This window comes from Phyllopteryx taeniolatus, chromosome 20 (genome assembly GCF_024500385.1).
Source record: "Phyllopteryx taeniolatus isolate TA_2022b chromosome 20, UOR_Ptae_1.2, whole genome shotgun sequence".
Classification (NCBI taxonomy): domain Eukaryota; kingdom Metazoa; phylum Chordata; class Actinopteri; order Syngnathiformes; family Syngnathidae; genus Phyllopteryx; species Phyllopteryx taeniolatus.
This window is the reverse complement of record NC_084521.1, coordinates 10,865,686-10,891,448: the sequence shown is the minus strand read 5'-3', so window position 1 is coordinate 10,891,448 and position 25,763 is coordinate 10,865,686. Positions and strand designations below refer to the sequence as shown.

The following is a 25,763-nucleotide window of genomic DNA, read 5'->3' as shown; positions in this document are numbered from 1 at the left end:
AATCCTGCTCAAACAACAACCCTTCATTAGTGCTCCTGCAATCCTCACATCCCAGACGACGAGCTTTGCCTGGCTGTCATCAGATAAGCAGCTACCATGGGTATTTCTGGAAGCTCTTCAGGGATTTTCTTTTTTACCTTTAAAGGGAATGCCTGAAGAAAACAAATGTCTCAAAATGGGGAAACTGAGGAGAATTATGGTTATTAATCTAGGGATGTAAGGCATTTGACATAGTCTAACATGAAGCTTGAGCTCGCACAAGCGCCTGCTAAGAGAATTAGGAGATTATGGTAGGAATGCCTATCAAAAGCCACCATAGTCAGTCTTTTATCACCAGCCAGATGAACTTTCCCAAGAGAAACAACTGACCGTGGGAGGGCAGGGTGGAAGTCAACTGTCACATCACATGAGATGCCAGTAGATAACACGTATGAAAGGAATGCAAAGATTTGGCTGGCCTATACAGACCACATTGATTATGCGTCCATGTGGACCGTAAATCCATAGCCACGGACAGAAACATGTTTTAATCGACCCAATTGTCACTGTTCAGAGACAGCAATGGAAAATAAAACAGGACTGCATTGGGAAAATGATGTTTGTGTAGACAGACAAAAATCACTAAAGAGAGTTGAGGCCAATATAATAAAGGTTTCGCCCAACAGGAATGAATCAGTCATGAAAACAAAAATCTGTTCTAAAATGGGAACTGTTTTTTGGGGAAAAAAAGTCTTAATGTGACAATTTTCGATATAATTGTTGCTTTTACAGTTTGATTATAGAGCATCAGACGATTGTGAAGAACATTATACCTAGGCAGGAAAATTGCATACAGCATATTGATAACTAACCCTCACCCCAAAGATCAGGATGTAAATACGCAAAATTACATAACAGTAGGATGATGATGGAGAAGAACAGAAAATGGAGGACTTGATCGTGTCTTGCTCAAGCTCAATAAGCGGAATTTCCAACAGAAAATGAATTTTAGAAAAAAGACAAGGTGTTGAGGAAGCGAGGGATGATGGCTGCATGAAGGGACAAAGTTGCGTTATTAATTTGACTAATAATTTGAAGTGATTACTGGATTAGATGATTTGACAAGGTAGGTAAACCTAAAACAAGGAAAAATTGCTTCCATACAGACAGACATATGGGCCTCACCATGGCAGAGAACTATATTGCCTCTGTGCTTGACGAAAACTGTCTCGATCCTCCTGGTGCTGCTTTTGGATTTGAGACTCCATGGTTACCGAATTGCGCCCACTCTGCATCTCCATCGCGTTACTAGACTGTAATCAAAAGAAACAAATCAACACACAATTGTTGATAAAGCTGACCCACAGAGCACTAGGCAATGCACAAGTTAAAGGAACAGAGAGTATTTACAGTTTACAATCTTTTAGAATTTGACAGGACTGCAGAGTATGTGTAAACTAAATGTGTATGTGCAAATGCGTCGTAGTGTGCTGCTCCACATTACATTTATTAAATATCAGTATGATCAAAAAAGTTACTATATAAAATCCCATTAATTAATGTTAAGAATGACACACATAAAAGTATGAATATATTAACTAGCCCCTTCAGTACCCCAATAGTGAGGGGTTCGACATGGAGATAGCAGTTCTCCCGACACACTGATAACAAACTTGTTTAACAGAGAACATAAAGGCTTCTTTATAGTCGCGGGGACGGCGACCGCGCTGACGTCGCTCCGGCAGAAGGGAAGTTTTAATTATCTGAGCTCAGGGGTGCAACATCGAGCCCCATCATTCTGAGATCTCTCTGTGCCTGTGTGTGTGTGGTGTTGTTCTTTGTGTGAAGAAACAAAGTGGACATCTGTAAGCGGAACAAACGGTAAACAATTTATTTCTTGCTAATCTGACTCAATTTGTTACGTGCAGACAAAATTGCAACCAGAAGCTGTAGTGTCAAACTAATTTGGATCTGATATAGATTTGGCAGCAATTAAAGTTGAACCTTAAATTTCTGTCCTATTTCAGGTTGTAGGTTGTAATTAGTTTGCATCTTTAAGATCCTAGTAGCTTAAAATTAGAGGGCAGAAAATATGGAGTTAGTGTCAAACAAGAGGACAGAAATGCACTCAATAATACTGAGGTTTTGTCCCTCATGTACTAAATTGGGTAGAAAAAGATTAACTCCAACCACATTAATACATTTTTTTGTTAAATTAACGCCACTGCGATTGTGTCAATCAAAACTGATTTCAGACATTTACATACAGTTCTTCGACCATCTTTATCTATTAAGGCCATCAAATGTACATCAAAAAGCTTAAGGTACTGGTGGAGTTTGAAGAGTGAAAATATGTTAGAAGCTGTAAAGGCTGTCAGCAAAGAATTTCATTTCTTGTGAAATGGTTGCTTTTCTCATTGCTTGGACAGCTGCAATAACAGTGCAATTACATTTCACTCAGCGTCAACAGCAGGCTCTTTCCTTGCCATTCAATTGAGCTGAAGCATATTGGACTCATGTGGTTAAAATTTCACAACTACAACATAGCTCAAAAAGTATATCCGATGAGGTGTACAGGAAGATAGTATTCAAACTTGGGCCGAAAGAGGAAGGGAGAAAATAATTAGTCAGGCACACTGAATGGTTATAATGTAATTTGAGGTGAAGTGGTCGAGAATCAGGACGTGACAATTCGGTTTAAAACTGAAGGGCTGAGGTGGATGACGCCATGCCACGAAAGATGCATGACAAATAACCAGGAGAGAAAATCAGTCACTTTAATGGAATTAGGCCAGGAAGGAGAATCAGATTATTCTATGGTAGGCCTTGGAATACAATGCCATATAAAATATGACATTTGTTGAAATCAAATCAAGGAGACCACCGTGTTTGTTTTTATCCAATAAAGTGTAACATGATGTGGCTATGGCACATTTGGATTTCTCTTGTTTTTCTAGTGGTGTAAAAAGAAGAAAAAAAGGATGTAAAAGAGGGTGCTCTACACCTGCTTAAATACAAGAGTGATCACGAGTGTGAGCTATGGGGAAGTTATTTTGACAATCATTTGCAGCTATCAAAAATATGGAACCAGGAAATCAGCTGTTGACAGTTGAAGTACTTAAAAACATAATCCAGACCAAGCTTCAAGATCTGTTAGTTGGACACACCTTTAAACTCATGCAGTATTTGAAGATAACTATATTTCATGCATGCAAACATATATATGGGAGGCATTTCAGGTGGTAATCGGCAGACTGAATTAGATGATTGTGAGAATGGAAGTGAAGTACACACCCTGGGGGGAAAAAAAATAAAGTAGTCCAGTTGTTTTCTCTTTTCAAGTATATGTGACAACGCAGTTCCGCAAATTAATTAAGGTCAGTCGGTGGTGGGCCCCATGATTTGTAGCTTCGGGCAGAGAAACCATCCGATAGGAAGCAGTGTGGTCTGCTGTTTCCTGTTTCCTTTGACCACAGTGAATGGGAGGTTGGTTTGGCTTTCACCATATCACAATAGCACCTGATATAGACAACTAAAAGTTGAGGAATTTGTTGGACATGGATAAATGGGGAGGCACGGTAGCCGACTGGTTAGCACATCTGCCTCACAGTTCTGAGGACCCGGGTACAAATCCCGCCTTGCCTGTGTGAAGTTTCCATGTTCTCCCCGTGCCTGTGTACGTTTTCTCCAGGTACTCCGGTTTCCTCGCTAAGCCCAAAAACATGCATGGTAGCAAAGCAAATTTATTTATATAGCGCATTTCATATACAAGGTAACTCAAAGTGCTTTACATGATTAAAAGCATTTAAAAACAAAGAAAAAACAAAAACAAGTAGGTGGTACAAGACTCTAAATTGCCCATAGGTGTGAATGTGAGCGTGAATGATTGTTCGTTGATATGTGCCCTGCAACTGTCTGGCAACCAGTTCAGGGTGTACCCCGCCTCTTGCCCGCAGTTAGCTGGGATAGACTCAAGCATACCCGTGACCCTAGTGAGGATAAGCGGTGTAGAAAATGGTTGGATGTGTATAAATGGTATGGATAATATTCCTAACTATAAAGTATTATCAAAAGAGTGAATGTAATTGGAATTGGACAGGGTGGAGAATCAGATTATCCTATGGTAGGCCTTGGAATACTCTCTGTCCTATCTGTGGGCATATGTATTTTAATATCACAAAAACAATGGTTATGGAGCTACTATATGCAACAAGTAATACTTTAACATTTTTATTTTGAACAAAAAAAGAAATGAAAAATCTACAATATACTGTAAATATCCCATAGTGAAACACCATTTACTACAAGTCCGAAAAGGAGTAGGAAATACCAGAACCTGAGACACATTAGTCGTCAAGAAGTGCAACAATGAAAGCACTATGAATCATGACCACTTAAAATAAAAATTATCCATACAGTACATGAATTGGGGTAAAAGAATGAATTAATTATTCAGTTACTCATGAGCATGAGATAGCTGGCATGCACATATTATCATATCCATTTTTTTTTTCAAAATCAATCTGCCTTGAAATGGAATGTGACGTTACTTCATAATGATGTTTCCTTAACCCTTTAACTGAAAGGAATAGATTTCTCACCTCGGACAACAACACACTAGAACCGTGTGGGCTCTCATAGCTAATCAGCAGAGGAAAATAGCAGAAGGTAATGGAAAAGATATAACTGTATTGAAATGCAACATCATTTCAATGAAAGGGATAAATACCGTCATAATAGTAACATTCGGTCTTGCAGTGGTTCTCAACTGTTGTCACACTGGGACCTGCATTTTCCTATTGTTGTTAAATCGCAACATTAAGAACAATAAAGAAAATGTATTGTTTAAAAGTAGACATGATTGTCCAAGCAGTGGCATATATCATAATGATAGATACTAAAAACATCACGTATAAAGATTTGCTCTATCGGACCAGCATTGAGCTCATCCTCCTCTGTGTGGTCATGCTAACAGAAAATTATTATTTTATTTCTTCCCCTGGAGAGAAAAGGGGACAAAAGCAACACTGGAAAGCACTGAGCAATTTATGGTGAACATCTGGAACTCCCCTCTTTCTAAGCAGTGGGAAGGGAAATAAGAACAATAAAAATGGCAACTTTAATTGTGAGTGGTAACTTGGCGGTTACATAACATTACATAACACATCATTCCTGAACATAATTTCTGCATTTTTTTTTTTTTACACATTCATTTATTTTTCACAATTAATAAGTCATACTGGGAATCAATACTGTATTTATAAGGTCTTTTCCGTCATGTTTACACTCATGAAATCCAAATTGAAATGCAAGTTCAAGGTATGTATGTTTACTAAAAGTAACATTAAAGCACAAACCTTTTTGATATCGTCTAGACTCATAAGAATCAAATATGAATAATAAGCATCCACTCAGTGAGTTCGAAATTGGAGCAGAACCATCTGGTAAACGCCTCATGCTGCTGGATCAAAATCTGACCCAAAGATCTGTCAGATCAAATTTTGAGTCGGGCTAAAAACATTTTCACAAGTGTTCCCTTAATCAGTGCCAGAATTTACCATAGATGAGCCTGTATCTTTCCAACAACCACTGCCATTGTGAATCCTTGTTGGGGAGGACTAAAATAGAATGAAAGAGGACTAATAAAATAGACTTCAGTACTCCAAAGCTGGCCCTATATCCTATTACGGAATAACGAGGGTATGCTCAATAGTGTCAACAATCACAAGCAATTAGGAGCTCAGACGTTGAGAGAAAAATGCGGAGGGCGGTTAGTGCTGTACAAACAGATATTATCTTACTTTGATAGTGAGCATGGGAAAAAAGAGATTAGAAAAGCGATTGGGAAAGATGTCCAATTTCATATTTAACCTACAAGTGGGGAAAACATGGAAACAAATCTAGAGCAAATACATTTTGATCTGTCAGTAGGGGTGAGGGATTGATGACGAGATGCTTTTAAAGCTACCAGAAACCTATTACGACAGAAAGAAAAACAAAAACAGATCTTTGCCATGTGAGAAAACCACTCAAAACAGACTTTGACATTCAAGTGCTGCTAGCTAGACCTGTAATTTGGAAATTTCTCAGTTTAGCCTAATTTCTTCAAAAACAGGTGAAACATTTTGCCAAAAGCAATTAAAACACAAAACATTTAAACATAATAAAATATATCCAATATACAACATACCTATTGATAATTAAATAATAATGGGTGTGCAAATATATTCATCATTTATTATTGATGAAACTTCATTACTCAAAACAAAGGGAGGTCTCGCTTCAAACAGCAGGAGAGAATATGAGCTCAATCAAGTCCAGATGGATTAAGAAATGAATGAACTTTTCCCAAATGATTCCAATTGGGAACCATTTATAAATGTAATTTAAAATTGTAAAATAAACAAAACAAAACAATTCAGTGTAAATAGCTGACATCAAATGTACTCTGCACTCATCAGCCATCATGCTCGTTCCAGCATATATTCTGTTCCCCAGACAGGAATGGGACAGAGTAATACGCAATTAGTTTCAAGTTAAAGATTGAAGCTTGGACATTTGTCAAGGAATTCTCTTTGAGGTCAGAACTGAGGACTTCATACAAGGGACCACATCAAAACGTTCTTTCATAAGTTTGGGTGTAGTGCTTCACAACAAAGCATTTATTCGTGTGCCTGTGTATACCTATCGCTCCACTGGTCAGATGGTGCATGGCTTTTTATGGCCATGTCTCTTTTGGAAGCCAAAAAACAAAGCTTTTAGAAATATTCAGCCAGAGTTTTGACTTACAAAACACTGTTTTGAACCTTTCAGAATTATTATTTTTGTTGTGTGTGATTGCACCCTTTAAAAGTCACAACAGTGTGCCATTATCTGGATTTAGAAAAAATAAATATATTCAATAGCAGAAGGTCCAATAACATTCATATCTGAAATACTTAAATTCCGTGTAATGTCATTTATCTATGGTAATGGTAAAAAGAATTCTTTGCGCAGTACTCTTTTTCGGACCAGAAGTACAACACTTTTCAGTATGGGCTGTTTATGATGTAAAGTTTTCTTTTGTCGTATATTTCTTGTACTGTCTGTTCAAAATAAGAAGTTCAATCATCAATCAATAAACCCATCAATGTTAGACATACAAGTGATGATTTTATACATACTAAAGAGAAGGTGAAGAATATGCACGTGCAAATATACACCTAATTGCTAAATACAGTGTTCATCTTTTGGCAGATATTATTTTGGAACCTTTTCTCTGTTAACCACTTAAAAACTCACCTATCCACTGTTTTCATGCTCAGGCCAAAGCCCTGTCTAATATAAAAGTAGTGGATTGGCACTATCTTGTGGCATCTTGGTGCCAAGCAACTTTGTTGAAGTGAGGGGAGGAGCTTCATTTATACAATCCATTGCCATATCTTATTGAAAAGTAATGTATTTGCCACCATCTACTGACAGGTATAAATCATTTTGGGGGGCGTCAAATACTTGCAGATTTTCGTTATTCATGTTTTTTTTTTGTTTGTTTGGTTTTTTTTCACCACACGTGTGGACATAACAAACACTCACCCAAGACTGATCCAAGCTGCAGGATTGTTGATAGTCCTCCATGTCATCGTCCTGCTTTGCCTGCTGGAACTCGTGCCTCAGCCTTTGTATCCGGTCATGGTTACTTGGAGCCGTCTGACTGCTGGGAGAGGAAGCAAGCGGTTTTCAATACAAATAGTGTAGTTGGACATTTAAAAGTAATTGTTCATTTACATGCAATTGTTCATTGTACCTACAGGTATGTCTAAAACAACAGAGATGGGGACTTGAGTCGTTGCGACACGGATCGATTCGAGTCACTTTTTTGATGATGTGACTTGACAAAAACGAAATTTAGGCTTGACAGACGTGATTTTAAACCCTACGCGAGAGCAAGCTAGGAATGGCAGTGTCATGATTGGAGGATTAGAAGACATCATCATGTTGGCTGGAATGGGAGAGGGATAACGGAGTACTTTTGGCTATAAAAAATACAAGTGTGATCTTAAACATTAGAATACAACATTTGTTCATCAAAGATAACGCACAGCCAGAGAACATCATTGAACTTTGTCATTTGAAGACTCATTCTAAATATCTGTAAATTCCATGGGCTCTTCTAAAACTCAGCCAGTAGTTAGTGTGAGCTTGATATGATAGATAGTTTGGGATTGCTGACATTCAAGAATTGACTCTCAAGCCACACATCCATTTTGTGCCAGTACGGTGCGAGGACACTGACAAAAACAGCAAAAGTATTTTTTCAGGTAATTTCAGTTAAAAAAGTAAATGGAGGGAATATGTTTGTTTTTTTTTTTCCATTATGAGTCCCCATTGTGCATGGATTGTAGACATGACCCTTTCAAATCTCATATTTTTCAAATGCAGCAACTTGTTAAAAGTAACTTACTGAGCTACTCTGCAAACTGAAGTTGCTACAGGTCAATGAACTGGCCAATAAGATCCTTATTGAACCCTATTGGTCTTTCATCCTTTTGAAGACCACATACTGCAGGTAAGACTGCATTTATAACGTGACTTGACTTTACACATGATTTGACTTAACCTCTGAGGTAACCTGTGACTTGACTTGCCCGGATAAAATTACTTGGGACTTGTATGAGAAATGAAATTGAAGATTTAAGAGCTAATTGAGACTTGCACATGTGTAACTTGATTCAATCTCTGTTGAATACAACTGGTACTGAACAAGGATTCTTTTTATTTATTTATATATTTGAACTACCTCAGACATTTTGTTATCTAACAACACTACCAAGTGACACTGCTCAGTCCAATCCAGTTCAGTATGCTAGGGTACAAATTTACTACCAATGTCAGGGTCGCAGAGTATTTAACTTGAACTACCTCACTTTTCAGTACCCCTTAGTTTACCAGTCGCAGTGGCAGTCTTTAGTCCAATTGGAGGGAGAGCGGAGGGTGAAGCTCAACACAGTGCTGTCTTTTGATTGGTCGGGAAATAGTAGCCTTTTTTCATGTTACAATATAATTAATTGAATAGGAAGGAAACAAATAGGGTGTTATACTGTAAATCGTGTTTTATTTTGTTCACAGTTATGAATAGAAAGATATCACACAATTTATGAAGCTGATGCAACTAGCTCCATCCCGATAAGACTAGCCTTATCGGTGTTTACTGATAAGAACTGTATGTTGGTGAAAACATGGATTAAGATGGCACCACTGTCCATGGTTTTTTTTGGATGGCAGAATGTTAGCTTTCTATGGCACACTTCCATTAAACAGTGTGCAAAGCCTTCATTTACATCCTCAACATTAAAGGGCTTGAGAGGCCAGTCAATAGGAATCAATAGCCTTTCCTTCAGCTTAATCAGGCTCCCCTTTTATCACCAACTACAGAGGCAGTGCACGACAAAACATAATTATGATGAGACAACCAGCTTGGCTGCCTGCATGTATGGATACAAAAGAGATGAAAGTGACCAAAGAGTAGGAATTTGTGGCGTATAGGTTGGGAGCCGGTGATGTAGGGAGTGCAGAAGATGAGGGTGAGAGAAGGAAAAGGAGATAAAAGCAGAAGGGGGACTGAGGTGTCTTTGGGTTTGGTGCAGAGTGGAAAAAAAGTAAAAGGTTCATCAAGACCCTGTGAGTGAAAATAAAAATAAAACAGTCAATCAGAACAAAGGTTGACAGCACCAGGGAGATAAAAAGTATAAATGTAAATTGAGGACCTTCAGCGCTTATTGTACTGTACATGTTTTTCAAGTAGCACTTACAGGTGGTACGTATGTCAATGGTGGAGGTGATTGCTTTTCTGGGCACAGAGGATTCTGGGAGCAATTATGACAGATGTGAGATTAGAATAAGCACATTCTTCTAATGATAATGAATACTAGGCCATACTGCCAATCAAGCGCCATTAAAAGCACAATAAAATTATGTGCACAAATTTTGTTATCTGGCCTTAAGTAGCACTTGGTGGCTATCCCATTCTTTCATACTGTCTTACCAAAATCAATTGTATTAGTTATACCCCATTTGCTTCCTATGGCTCATGTGGAAAGGAGCGCAGGAAGCTTACACTTTATACGGTTGTTGCAATTAAGTGGTTCACTAGAGTGCGAGGAAGCTCATGCTTTCAGTTATGTGAAAAGCTGCTCATTAGAAAATCAATGGGCTTCATCCACTAATATCTTCCTACATCATTTTTTGTAATTTAATTTGTTCTTAAGGTTTTCTTTAACTGAGTTATTAAAAAAATAAATCCCATTGTTATCTCGATAGAATACGCCACGTGTCATAGATTTTGCATTAACAAAGGCAAATGTCCAGCCATAATTGGACAGACTGCAGAATCGGGTGCACAGAGAGGTCACTCACACAGAAAGTTAGTAGAGCGCATCAGTGGTGACTATAACATTATAGCACTAAAGATGCAAAGGCCATAAACCTCTTTCTCCAAACAGCATGACATAGTAAAAGTGGTCAAAGATAGATGTTGGGTCCAATGTATGTAATTAGCTACATTCATTCTTTAGTCTCTCTCATGGCTTTCGGTGAGGGTCTAAGTGTAAGCAAACATCAGCTTTTTAAGTATCGGGCACACATGACCAGAAGTGACAGTAAGAACTAGCGGGCAACCAGGAAAAGTGCTATAAACATGGCTGTGTGAGTAATTATACATTTCCCACACAGTAAGACCAATTGTCTTCATCTTACTCTCTAACACATCAATCAAAGAAAGAAGGTCGCTTTTCTTTACCAATAATTTATTGGTTCAGAGTGTGGTGGATTAGATGGTAGGGTGTGGAATTGCTGAAAATCAACAAAGCAAAATAAAAAATTTAGCAGCGTGGCAATCCAACATGTTTTTCAATTCACTATGAATGAAAATTGCCCCAAGAGAAATCTGGGAATGATGGGGGTGGGCTTCAACAAGCGGGAATTTGACATGGAAGTTCAAAGATGGCATCACCAATATCCAGACTATTTGCAGGAGCTTCTCTCTCAACTGGGAGGTACTAACTTAATTTGATTCTTGACAAGCATTTGATGAAGATGGGGATAAAACACATTAGGTCCTGCAAACTAGCACTCAACCAGCATGTAGTAACCCTGTACATAAAAATAATAAATTATTAAATAAAAACAAACAAAAACAGTTTTAGGTTCCTTGCTATGTAATGAATCACCTCTGCTCCACATGCATCAGGTGTAAAGTTTCGTTTAGTCTGAATGCATCTGGAATTGGGTTTTCCATCAGCAGATGTGATGGCTGAAAGGAAATATAATTTATATGGATGAGCACCACATTAGTTCAATTCAACTCATTTGTTTTTGCATTAGACAAAAGGTCACATGGCATAGAATGACTAATGCATACATGCAGACGTCCACATGGTGATCCAAAAGGCTAAAAGGACTTAGTCCATTCCCTTATTCCGCTCACCTTTTTTTAAATGTGAAAAAGAAAGCCTGGAACCAGTGGAAAAAAAGGTACATATGGTAACAGTATGCCACACAACCCTCATATGGCCAGCATCTTTCCTTTGGTCCGTTAACTGAGATTTTACTCAAATTAATGTTGTTCTTAAGATGCAAGCTGTGTTTCAGTGTATTTACATATGTCCAACTTCCATCACACCTGTGTTTTTTAACCTGAACTGTTGACAGAGGTCATGAGCCCTCTAAAGCTGCCTTTGGGGAGTGGGGGGAGATGCCCGTTAGTGTAATAGTCATCCTTTGATCCAGGAGGATTTGGCAGATGTCTCCAACACCACATGGCTTAAAGCAAGGATGCCAACAACGCCACAGTCCCTGTATTTGCTTCTGTCACGTGCTGAGTCTCAGTGTGACCCATAAACACACACACTAGTTAATAAAGGAGTAATCCAATAACAGAGAGCGTAACATTGGTCACATGAGCATATGTACGCCAGAGTTTAGGCCACAAATCAGAATAACAGAAAAAGAAAGCTTTGATCACAAGAATAACATTCCAAAAAAATAAACCGTGTTGCCTGTTTTTCTTCTTTTCCAAGTTAAAGCTAAAGAAGCTGAACTACTGGAGCTCCAGTAAGACTTTAAAACACAATGTTATCTGATCATTGTTGATTGAAATTTTTATCATTATCTTCTTTTATGCTTTGTCCTCAGTATCTCAATGCAGCAGAAGATAGGATGGACTTGTTAAGTTCTGGCCCTTTAGCAATCTTGTATCCAGTCAAAGGCTTAGCTCATCTTTATTTCATCGCACTGAAGACTAACATTTAATTCAAAGACAGAAAGATAAGGGTTCTTTTTTTGGGTTGGGTGGGGAGGATGAGGCACTGGGACCTCCTGTGATGGCAGAAAACATTACATCTGGTCATTTTTATAAGGATGATGAAATGTTTTTTTGTTTTTTTTTATTCTTTAGAGAAAATTTGCAAACCATGATTTTGCAGCAGTCTGGAGAATAGATAATTTGATGTATTTTGATTTTCTTCATGTTCCAAAAGCAATATGATCAGATGCAGTTTTTCTACTTATTTCCATTTTTAAATTTGTTCCTCCTGCATGTGTCACTTCTAAATACCTAAAACCTATTCTACAGGAGTAGGTCATGAATTCCCTTCAGCCCATAGCCCCTCCCCCCACCCTCTCCCACTAGCTTTGTAAGAGACAGCTGCAGGCTGGACAAAGGCCCAAAAACACACTGGATTTGTCAGGCTTTGACTTGAGCAATGTACCCATGTGACTGATACACCGGCAGTGGACCTTGCCAGCTAAAATCCCCTCCATCAAGAAGAGACTGCTGTTGTTGAGCTATTAATGAATGCCTGTGTGTGTGCATGTGGGGTCTTTGGGGGTCCTAAGAGGCATCATCTGGGATGCTTGCCAGAACCATGGTCATGGATGGTAGGCTGGGTAGCATGGAGCATTGATTACCAAAGGTGAAGCATGGACACTGTTAACACTCCACTGCAGGATTTTAACATTTTTTGACTGAAAACCAAATGAATTGCTCTGTGGGACCAAAGCTTTGAAAATATATTAAGTATTTTCTCCAATAAAATAAAATTTCTCCAATAAAATAACATAAATTGTTTATCTCAGACCAGTTTTAGGTAATTACCCAAAGATTCTGCAAAGGCTTTCTACGGATGAAACATGGGTTAGGGTTAGGCAGCTTTGCCGCACATTTTTGGCCTCGGCAGAATCGAATAAAGTTCCCCTGGCAGGTCCAGCTCCATAGCCGGCATCAGCATGGGGGGCACACACTGCCGCTGAATAAATTATATCAACTAATCCGTCTCTTTTACAAAATATGCAAAAGAGCTCTATGTCTCTGTCTCTCTCTTTCCCTCTCTCTCTTTCTCTCTCTCTCTCTCTCTCTCTCTCTCTCTCTCTCTCACTCTCTCTCACACACACATGCATGCATGCAAGCACACACACACGTTAAGCTTTACAAACAAGTATGCCACAGCTAGCATTGTAGGGAAATCGAACACATGAATTATATTTAGAAGAGTTGTAGGCAGCGAGAGATGCCACGGAATACACAATTATGTTTCCTGCCCCCAAGTATTGATACGCCCGATTAAGTAGCACGAGGTTCAGTTGTGTTCACCCAGTTTACTTCGGCCAACTAGGTTTCTCATCCGCACCGTGACTGCTTGGCAATTTTTTTGACGTTTTAAAAATCTCACCAGGCATCCACTTTTGCTCATCCCGTCCCCCCATGTGTCTTACAACCGCACTGTTTGGTCCTCAGTGCCCACGGGGAACATAGTGTAAATGTAGCTAAAAGTACACAAAGTGAAAAATTACCTCGCATCTGCCACCATTTGAGAAAAACAAATAATGCGGCCTTTTGTCAAGCCTTTTCAAATGGATTTTATGGCCAGCGGATAGCGTAATCAACATCACTGTTGTTTCTGTCTACAATGGAACTACATTTTAAAGAGTTTTATTTTATTTTTTATATGCATGCCCTTTAGCATTGATACTCCAAGAAAAAGAAGGAGGCAAAGCTGAATCAAGTTGGTTGAAGGAGTTGTAGAGCCAGCAGGATGGCTACAAATTTGAAGTCAATGTAAAGTAATAACAAAACAGTTACTTCATATATATATATATACATATATATACACACACAAATATATCGCTTTTTTGGAACGTGTTGCAGCCATAAAATTCCAAGTTAATGATTATTTGCTAAAAACAATAAAGTTTATCAGTTTGAACATTAAATTGTCTTTGTTGTGTATACGATTAAATATAGGTTGAACATGATTTGCAAATAATTGCATTCTGTTTTTATTTATGTTTAACACAATGTCCCAACTTCATTGGAATTTGGGTTGTACATATATATATATATATATATATATACACACACACACACACACACACATATGCATATATTTTATATTCAACAGCGGCGACGGCCAGCTGAAGAAGCTTAAAATGATAAGAAAGGTGGATGTGGCAGTGAACATGAATTAAATGCAGTTAAGACTTTCAAAAGCTATAATATATAAATGGTTTGGTGTCATGACATGCCACATGGCCTCAAACCTAAATTGGTTTATCATATAAAATATAAACCCCATAAGCAGTAAAGGGAGCACTGTGGCGCAAATAGGGTGTGAATTCATATTCACTCAAATGGAGTAGCTCGACTTTAATTTGATAATCAGGTTTTTAAGACATATTTTATGAGGTATCTGCTAGGTTAAAACCAAGATCTGTATAGTGGCTAACAATGAAAGGTACGTATTCAACTACTGTACATTATAGTGCAGTAGTGAGTAAAATGTTGGCCTTTTTTTAAATTGGGGCCTGAGATATGATAATCAGTCTCACTCTGGCTTCAGTGGTTCTCATACTACTTCAAAATGAGATGAGTGGACTGCAGCTGAAGGAACTATGTGATTAGAAAGACCATACAATAATTATTGCATTTGATAAATTTATTTTTCAAAAAGGATGACAGGAAATTGTATTCTCCACCATAAACTTCACCAAGCAGTATGCTCATCACAGTCAATACACAAAAAACAGCCTTAAACCTGATCTTCAACCTGCCCTGCCAGGCCCATTTGAACTTCACACACAGCTGTTTGAACCCTGCCTTCCACTTGACTTTTCACATTTCAAAACTGAAACTCCCATGTCTTTCAGTTTCACGTGTGCGAGGATGCCCACAGGCAAACGTATTAGAGTTACAAATGTCTTTCAAGTACAGTGCATCCCCAGCACAGTAGATGGCAGGAAATTCAGTTCAAAGGGGCAATTAAAAAACAAGGTATATTTGTGATAGCATAGTTCAATACAAACAAAAATGGAATACCATATTTTCACGACCATAGGGTGCACCTTATTAAAAGGCGCAGTCTCAGTTACGAGGTCTATTTCTATATTTAAGACATAAATAAGGCGCACCGCATTATTGGGCGCAGGCCTGCTAAAACATACGCTAGCTCAAAACATACGGTAGCATTCATGCATGCTAAAACATCCATCCATCCATTTTCTGAGCCGCTTCTCCTCACTAGGGTCACGGGCGTGCTGGAGCCTATCCCAGCTATCATCGGTCAGGAGGCGGGGTACACCCTGAACTGATTGCCAGCCAATCGCAGGGCACATATAAACAAACAACCATTTGCACTCACATTCACACCTACGGGTAATTTGGAGATGTCAATTAAACTACCATGCATGTTTTTGGGATGTGGGAGGAAACTGGAGTGCCCGGAGAAAACCCACACAGACACGGGGAGAACATGCAAACTCCACACAGGTGGGGCTGGGGATTGAACCCTGGGCCTCAGAACTGTGAGGCAGATGCTCGAACCAGTATCACCGTGCCGCCACGCTAAAACAATGTTTTTAAAAAGGCAGCAAAACTGAATTTGGTTGTACTTTATTGAAGTATTGAACAATATAGTCACGTTATTTTTTTATCAATCCTAATCCGCAAATTCATCAAAGTCCTCATCTGCTGTATCTGAAATTAACAGATGGCCAAGTTCCAACAAGCATGCCGGGTTCCCTCTCGTCATTGTCAGAGTCGGTCTCATTGCCGGGGGGCTGTTCAGCAATGATGCCGGCTTTCGCGGAAGCTCGGACAACTGTCAAAGCAGATACCTTAGCCCAGGCATCCACAATCCATTCACATATGGTGGCGTAACTCGCCCGGCGTTGCCTCCTAGTCTTAGTAAAACTGTGTTCGCCATCTGTCATCCATCGCTCCCACGCAGCACGCAACTTTACTTTGAACGCCCTGTTTCCACCGATGTCCAGCGGTTGGGAGTTCCTTCGTCAAGCCTCCTTGAATGATGGCAAGCTCCGAGTTCTGCACTTGGTTTTTCACAGCGGCAGTGAATTGGGTTCACATGGAGTCACAGATCAACAGGGACGGTGACGTGTGGAAAATACCATCCGGTCTCTTTACGTACACCTCACTCAGCCACTCTCTCATTTTCTCCTCGTCCATCCAGCCCTTTTGATTGGCCTTAACGATGACTTCGGCTGGAAACTTTTCTTTCGGCAGCGTCTTCCTCTTAAAAATCACCATTGGTGGCAGTTTCTGTCCATTACCATGGCAACCAAGCACAACAGTAAAAACCGACTTCTCGTGCCCCATTGTGCGTATCGCTACTGTGGTGGTCCCCTTCTTGTCTACAGTGTGGTTCACCGGGATGTGGAAAGTGAGCGGCACCTCGTCCATGTTGGTGATGTGGTTGGGCTGGATGTGTTTGTCGGCAATCTTTTTACTGCAGTAGGAGCAGAAGATGGCCAGCTTTTTCTAGTAATCCGCCGGAAGTTGCTGCGCCATGGTAGTCCTTGCCCGGATGGATAGATGGAGCCGTTTCATAAAACGAAAGCACCAAGACGGACTTCCTTGAAAATGTTCGATTTTCATTTCTTCTGCAAGCCCTCAGTCGAATGGTGACTGTAGAGATGCTTCTCCCGGCTGTTCGTTGCTCATTAATCCATTGCTCGAGTTGGTCTTCCAACACGGGCCACCTCGCCTTGTTTCCGTGGAAACTCAGCTTTGTCTTCTTGACTTGGCGAAGCTCGTTTTCCTGCTTCCTCCACTTGCGAACCATGGATTCGTTTATCTTGAATTCTCTCGCGGCTGCTCAATTCCCATGTTCCTCCGCGTAACTCACAGCTTGCAGTTTAAACTGTGCTTCGTAAGCGTGTCTCTACATAGGTGCCAAACCGATGTTGTTCTGCACAATGCACACCCCGGCGCTATATACCTACCGGGGGCGTGGCTTTAGCGTCCTCCTTCACGCACCCTTCCTCCTTTACGTCCGCATGCTGTCCTCAGCCACGTCCTCTATATAAGCAGCGTGTCGGCAGGAATTGCTCCCAGTCAGTCAAGCGGAGCGCTCATCACACAACAACATTTATAGATGTTGGAACTCGGGCACACATAAGGCACGCCGCATTATAAGGCGCACCTTCCATTTTGGAGAAAATACATTTAAGTGCGTCTTATGGTCGTGAAAATACGGTAGGTGTTTATTTTTTTTTTAGTTATTTTGCAGTTCATGTAAATAGGGAGCATTTTGTCAACACAGTAGAAAGAGAAATGTTTTCGTTTCTTTTCAGGTTGTTGCCATGAAGACAAACTCTGAATGTCAGTGCAACTGGTATTCTTACTGCAACATAGCTGGTCAGTGGTCATTGAAAGAAGTCTTTAGAGGCTAACAAGCAAGTATCTTCTCTATTATAAGGGCATAAAGGTCCCAGAGGTTCCAGGTGGGATGTCTACAACTGGAAAGTATCTCATTTACCCAAGCACAACACCATACATTAGTAAATGCAACACAACCATTCCCCTTTCTAAATGTCATTAACTAAAGGCTTCTTTATACTCGCGCGGGAGGCGACTGCACTGGCGTCACTGCGGCTATCCCGCACGCAGTTTGCCTTAATACTCGAGCGCAACCCACGCATGCAGTTTTGAAAATGTACTGCAGTTCCCCTCCAAGTCGGGGGTGTCGCTATGCCTGGTATTGGCTTGGACACCACAGGATGGAGTTTCCTCTGCATGTTTTTGCCATTTCCGGTAGCCGTTTTTACTTTCCTTTCCGTAACAAGGAACAAAGCAACAACAATGGCGACCGTGGAACAGTGTCTGGTAGAACAAATGGACCAAGATGACCAGATGATACGTTTAATTATGCTGCAAAATCAATCAAGAAGGCCGCGGCGTAGATGGTATGTAGAACCAAGGGGCACGCTGACTAAGTCATCACAGCATGTGACTAAAACGGACCAATCACGAGAGATGATCTCCGCGGCATTCTAGGCGCAGCAACAATGTTTGCCATGTGCGCGTCAAGTGAGGCAGAGTGGCCCCGCGGGCCAATTCGTCTGTCACGTGATGCAATGCGGGCGTTGTCGGCCATGCGAGCGCAGGAGTATAAAGAGGCCTTTACACTCTGCAGGTGAGCCTTGAGCCAATGCAGAATCATTTGTTCAGTATTTGCAGTCAAATACACTCAAACTGCCACTGCTCCCTCTATATATAATTAAAGAAAGAGGCACAAGGGGATTCTTGTCAGAGCACAGCAAAGGTCAGGACCACTTTAAACAACAGAAATATTGATAGTAATAAACCAGAATTAAAAAGATGGAGTAAAATGATTTTCTTGCTCCGGCACAGCTGGTCCCAGCTTTAAGTGGTGAATACTGGAAGAGGGCGAGGGGGGCTATTAGTGTGTCCTACTTCTACAAAATGAATAGAGGTACAGAGTAGGACATGGGAGGGGAGGGGGTAGTCTACCCAACCACCAATTGGTTGCCTGTGTTGTCTGCTCCATTACTGGATTAAGTCTTGGAGCCTTAATTTTAAAGACAAAATTAGGAAAGAGGGAGGAGGCCAGAGGTCAAAGTTCCTGACCCTGAATAATGGCAACCTAGACAGATGAGCAGAAGGGAAAAATATGGGTGGCGGCATCATTTCAATGTAGGCTATCAATGTTGTGTAATAATAAATGGGAGGCCCAAGAGGTTGGCATATACTGACAGATGGGGTGACTACAACAGGAAGGTTTAAACGAGCAAAATTGAATAATGTGAACTTTAAAAGACTTCTCAGTGGTCACATATCGCTTAGAGGGATTTTTGTCTCATCTATCATTGCAGTCTGGTGACAACTACATCATTCTAATTCATGACTATTTTGACTTTTAGAATAATGTGCTTTTTCATAGTTCTGCCAATAATGTGTAGCTAAATAACAAAAAAAAGAAAAAAAATTTTTTTTTGTTACATTATGTTATCTGTTGTGCCTAGTAAAAAGTTACTGTCAGACTATATATGCCCTGTGATTCGATGTTGCTCATTCCAGGGTGGATGCCGCCTCTTATTCAATATCAGCTGGGATAGGCCCCGGTTTCCCTGTGACTCTAAACAGGATCCATCCATCCATCCATTTTCTGAGCCGCTTCTCCTCACTAGGGTTGTAGGCGTGCTGGAGCCTATCCCAGCTATCATCGGGCAGAAGGCGGGGTACCAGCCAATCGCAGGGCACATACAAACAAACAACCAGTCGCACTCACATTCACACCTACGGGCATTTTAGAGTCGTCAATTAACCTAGCATGCATGTTTTTTGGATGTGGGAGGAAACCGGAGTCCCCGGAGAAAACCCATGCAGGCATGGGGATAACATGCAAACTCCACACAGGCGGGGCCGGGGATTGAACCCCGCTCCTCAGAACTGTGAGACTGACGCTCTAACCAGTTGCCCAACGTGCCGCCTCTAAACAGGATAAGCAACAGAAAACGGATGAAATCCACTTTGAAAAATACAAATAATCATTGGGTAAACCCAGTTAAAGAGTGTTGTCTCCAAAAATGTTTACACACCAACATACCAAACCCACCTATAAGTGTGTAAGGGTGAGGCTCAACAGTAGCACATTTTTAACAGCAGACAAAGTCACCAAATCAAATCAGGGTAAAAATAAATGCCTCCATTATGCTATCTCCCATCAGTATTAGGGAGGGTTAACATATGTTAATGGTCCTTCAACCCTTGACCCTTGTATTCATGACATCATTATCAACTCCACCAGACATAATGTTGACTTGTCACTACTAAGATCTATGGCCGTGGTAGCGCGCTCCCTTAATGAAGGCGTAATGCTACCTTAAACTGTTGAAGCCACGGCAGGCCCTGGCATCACAGCACTCTGTTCAATGTGAGTACACATTCATCATCCTGTATCAGGCATCGATCAATCAAAACCCTCTGTGACATCTGTAAAAGCCTTAACACCCTCTTGTGTGTAGTACTACTTCCAGTAAAGACACACAAATAGTCACGGATATGATCTAAATTATTATTAAGACTGTGGGACATCACTTCCCTTGTGACCAAAAGGCTAACAAGCCGCACGGTCAGTCAATATCTCTACATGGCTTGGTTAATGCCGTCTTTAACATCAACTGGCTAACCAGGATACACTTGGAGGAGAGGAAAGGGGTTAGAACAGAGCCCAGTCAGCATATAATGTTAAAAAGAAGCTGGATTGACAATCTCTTACTAAAAAATATGACATTGTTGTGACATTGTGTGCATGTAAAAGGACACACAGATGTTTAGATTGTATGCATATATGTGAATGTACCAATGGATGTTTATTAAGTCCGTATGTGAGAGGGATATATATCCTGTATGTCTACATTATGTGTGCATGTAAAAGGAAAGACATGCTCACTAAATTAAAGTGGCAACCTCATCTAGTCAAATAACAAGTCAAAGACATGTAATGTATGAATGGCCCAAGGAAAATTTTAAGATTTGGCCACAATTACACTCAAATGCATTTGACACATCTGTGCAACAGAAAGCTAGGAGGGTGGTTATTGCAAGCTTTTAGAGTACAGGACAGGGTTGATGGCAGCTTTCCCAGTGAACTTATGCATAGTAAACCCACATTCTATCTTGCAGAAGTGGTCAGATATTTTTTCAATTTTTTTGTTTCTTCTACCTGTCTACCTATCTATTTGAAACTAAAAACTAAAGCATCCCAAATTCATTGGCTCAGCTAGTTATCCCCATAAAATAGCTCAGTGTCACCAGTTCATGGCATGGTCCCTCCATTTGGTAAGACTTTCTGTTTGTGGGCAAAAACCCAATAAGGTGTCCCATTTTAAATGAGACAATGCAAAACACTCAGCCAAGTCCCTGTAATGTGCCTTGTAATGTTCGTGAGACTTATTGACACCTGGTTAGGTGACACCGGGGGTTGCGTTTCCTCTTTAATTGAAATGAGGTGACTGTCTCCTTCAGGTGGTTTAAGGTACAGGTGATAGTAAAACGATGCCATACATGTTCCCAGAGTCCCAGACAAGCCACAGATGATTAACCCCACCCACTTCACAAGCGCTGTCTAAAGAGACTAGGCAGTCATTGGTTTGGGCCCAGATGGTGACTGCGGTAGTTGACGTGTGAATGAATACACCAGTGAGTCCAACCTACATTAAGCTACTGTTATTAGAATGCACAGAACTATCCCTACACCCGTGCCTTGGGGGTCTTGAGGAGGGCGCATGGGAACAAAAACATTAACAAGGTATGTACCTTTTAATTAAAAGACCAGTGTTCAGAGAACTCTCAATAGTGGTTATGCTCAAACTGCTGAGTGAGCATATAGCCTCCAGTTATGAGAAAACCACTACCTTTTAATTCACCAATCAATAACTGCCCTTTGACAACTTGCTGTTACCTTTTAGTACAAAGGCAGAAAAAAACCCACTTGTTTTTATTGTTATAATGGTCCAATGTTAAGACTCTCTGCATGTGTTTATTGTACAGTACTTACCGCTTGTACTAAATAATAATTTACAATAATAAATAATTTATCTTGTTGCTGGACGTTTGTGTGTGAATTAACTTCCTGTTTTTTCCTTCTAGGGGTTGAATGACTTCAGATTTTTTTGTAGTTCATGCTAAGGTGATGATAGTTGAGTCAACTGTAGGATCTTCTCGTTACAGTATATGATAATACTGTAGTTAATTATATATATATATATATATTTGCATTCATATATTAGCAAACGAGTTGCGTTATATGGATTTTTGCAAGATTTTACAAGATACGTCTTTAAGACTCTGAGGGAAGAGTATTACGTGGGTCTACTGTCTGAGGGAACCACGCAGACTGTTGAGAGAAACGCTCGTTGGATGTTTTCTTTGGCAAAATTAACCATTCAATTTCACAATTAAGACGTTATTGATTGACCACCGCATGCCTCCAGTTCATTTTGTATGCAGATTCTACAGTTGAGTATATTGTCTGTCTTTTTCACTGTTATAGGAGGCCCTTTGGTGAATTTGCTGACGGCTGATGTGAGGATTTAAGGCTGCTCGTCTGATACGGTGGCAGGGGCCTTTTCAAATGTAAAACTTGTGCTTTTGTTATATTTGAGGGTAAACTTACATATTTTGCAAGTGAACATGCTGCCAGTCTCATTTATATATACCTTAACATGCTTGAGGCACTGCTTTGCAAACACATCACCAGTTGAGTTCAGAAAAGCATCCTAGTCTAAATCATGATTGCCGATTAATCGACCTCAAGCTATAACCGTCATTGGGGAGTGGCGTCGACTAGTCGGTTCAACCCCTATTTCCTACAGTCACCCGATATATTAAGTGACCCAAAATATTATCAGAGGTCTGACTATAGCCATATGACCATATATAAAGTATGGTTGACAGGCTTAAGGATAAATTGCCTAGCAAATTGGATTGGAACTCTAGTGGCTTTGCATTAGAAAAAAAAAAGAAAATCAAAAATAAACCCCCCCTTGCTTTTTCACTGCTCCCGTCTCTCCTGTAACTTATTCTACATACCTTTCAAATATTGAAAATGTATTTTTACCTTTGAAAGTCTGCACCAAGATTTGGAGATGATCACATTTTCCCTCTAAATTAATGTCAAGGTGAAAATCAGAAGCATACAGGAACAAACAGTTAAGCTTTCAAAATTCATGATAGCAATAGCATGGAAATCCTCTGATAACATGCAAAGAAGCCCCATTGGGGGTGGGAGCAAGGACACCAGAGAAGTAATGATCATTTATTGATGTCATGATATATTTACAATTGATATTTTTCAATCTCGACTATGAGTCGAACAAGTATCAAAATGGCTTTGTCACTATTATACTATTTTAGTCGCAGAAAAATATAGGAACCTATTTTTTTTCTCTAATAATTTTATGCAAAACTCTAAACCTGTTACCTTTAGGACAGATTAAATTTAATTTAAAAAAAGAAGAACAGAAACAGTTCTACAAGTGGCATCTTCTGTTACAGTCCCATCAAAACCAAAGCATTCCCAAAGAACAGCTTTATTAGGCCTCAAAGGCCTGTTGATACAGTATGGCAAAGATGAACTCATGGCATACTCTGGGATCTTGTAAAGATTAATGAGAGGGGAGTGAGAAGAAAGAAAGTAGACTGATGTGTAAAAGAAAAGGAAACATAGCTGGTAGCAGTAAACAGCAGTGGACAATTGGCTGTCCTTCACAGAGTGTTAATTCCCCAAAACAGGGAGAAGCCAAACCACCTTCACTATGGTAAAATAAGGTCAGGCTTGACATTTTGTGCTTTTGAGTTATAATATTAAAACATCTGTCTGTCACGGTGAAAAAAAAAGGAGAACTACGATAAAAGACCAAGAACAGAAAACGAATCAAATACACAGATGGCAGATATGTTTTGATACATGGCCAAATATTAACATTTACTTACTGTAGGAACCAATGGGCAAATATTTGATATTCTATAACGTCCATCAAAAATGGTCGATAAAACATCATTCCTCTTTAGAGAAATATTGTCTGTGCACATTTATAAGCTTGACGGTGTGTCGCCTATTCTTTTTGTAAGACGAAAGATGTTTTTCTTCACTTTAATATTTCCAAGTAAAACATGGTCATTTTATACATGGCAGGTTCTATTTTTCTTTGCATACATCCAAATTTTCTCTAAGCCATTACAACATTTTATAAATGGGTGATTTTCAAAGTTGTGTAACGTAAATTGGCAATTTCTTCACCCAGTCAAATGCTTTCCTTTGGTTATATCAGTAATGGCAGTCTTTGCAAAGTCAAGCGCTAATGGCTCGAGATGGCAATTTCTTTACAGGCAATTTAAGATTCATTTCCTGAGTTGGATTTGAATATGAACGTGAAACGGGTCTGCTCCAGACAAGTAAGCTTCCATTGTCTTGGATATAAGTGGCCAAAGATTATGTGACAGTGATGGTCGTAATGAGAGCTTGCCACATGCTCTGCTATGGTTGTGCCCTTTCAAGAGGAAATTCCGAAACGATGAACTCAAGACCTTTACTCAGCTCCATGGATGAAGAGGCATGTAGAGGAACAGTGAGGGAGAAAGGCTAATAATGTCGTCATCATTACTGTCATGAGCCTCATCCAGTCTGAGTCCCTTGTACTCCTTTGTCCCCGCATGCGTCAACAGGGGAGGAGATTGTAATGACACACAGGGGATGGGTTTCTAGCTGAAGCACTTTTTAAATGGGTTATACCCCTAAGTTCCCTCTTAATTATTAAAATCGCCTATACTGTTTGTTTTTGGCAAAGGAAAGACCGTTTTCTGTTCCAGCATAGCCGAGTACACAAAGCAAGGTCCATTAATAAGCCATGTTCAGATGAGTTTAGTGTGAAAGTACTTGACGGGCCCAATGAGTGTCAGGCAAGAGGGCTATACTTCTGAATCAAATTAAACATACCAATTTATCGACTAGCTTTAAATCATAGAACCACAGAATTAAATAAAACATTTCAAGAAAAATACACTTTAACAAGACATCATTCATATTTAATCATGCATGCTGTTTGTGGATTTTTTGTGACACTCAACAAAGTATGTCACAAGAAGAATGTGGGAAGAAGAAAAGATTACACACCAGAGGCTACATTGAGTAAGGTGAATCGCAATCAAAGCAGTCACCCTCCAACATCACCATATAAGCTACCTCTTGTTATCCAAGTTAACGCAGAGAAGAGCACATCTGCCTCACAGTTCTGAGGACCAGGGTTCAAATCTGGCCTCGCCTGTGAGGAGTTTGCATGTTCTCCTCGTGCCTGCGTGGGTTTTCTCCACGTACTCCGGTTCCTTCCCACATCCCCAAAACATGCATGCTAGGTTAATTGGAGACTCTAAATTGCCCGTAGGTGTGAATGTGAGTGTGAATGGTTGTTTGTTTATATGTGCCCTGCGATTGGCTGGCAACCAGTTCAGGGTGTACCCCGCCGAATGCCCGATGTTAGCTGGGATAGGCTCCAGCACGCCCGCGACCCTAGTGAGGAGAAGCGGCTCGGAAAATGGATGGATGGATGGATATTGAAATTAAATGAAAAGATAACACTTGAGAGGGTATGTTCTCTCAAAGTAGTCAGAATAAGGTCGTAAACGTGATTGGTTGGCACTTTCCACTGTATGTATGCGCACAAACACGCACACACACGCACGCACGCACATGCAGAGGCACCGACAGACCTACTACAATTTACAAGCCACATACACAGTGTAATCTGATATGACTGTTTCATCAATCACAACTCCATCTGAGGTGGAAAATTGTGTAATGTTGCTCAAGGTGTTAAATGGCTACTCTGAATTCTAACTTGCACCTTCACCTTTGTCCTTGCTCACGTTAGCGTCAAAATTGACTTTCAAGCTAAAAATGCACCTCTTCCATTGGACATCTTGGCTCTCTATAAAA

General features: G+C 40.1%; 1 protein-coding gene across 7 annotated transcripts in view; it reads right to left on the bottom strand.

Annotated features, from left to right (window-relative positions):
• LOC133470529 (partitioning defective 3 homolog) overlaps positions 1–25,763 on the bottom strand; it is a 307,047-nt gene that overhangs the window by 6,107 nt on the left and 275,177 nt on the right. For 6 of the 7 annotated variants that reach the window (XM_061758996.1, XM_061759000.1, XM_061758995.1 and 3 more), the window contains 2 exons: positions 7,552–7,672; positions 1,165–1,292 (listed from right to left, as the gene is read on the bottom strand). In XM_061758996.1, coding sequence (XP_061614980.1) covers positions 1,165–1,292; positions 7,552–7,672 — 249 coding nt within the window. The remainder of the gene's footprint in view (positions 1–1,164; positions 1,293–7,551; positions 7,673–25,763) is intronic. The other variant, XM_061759001.1, reaches the window with a different exon arrangement.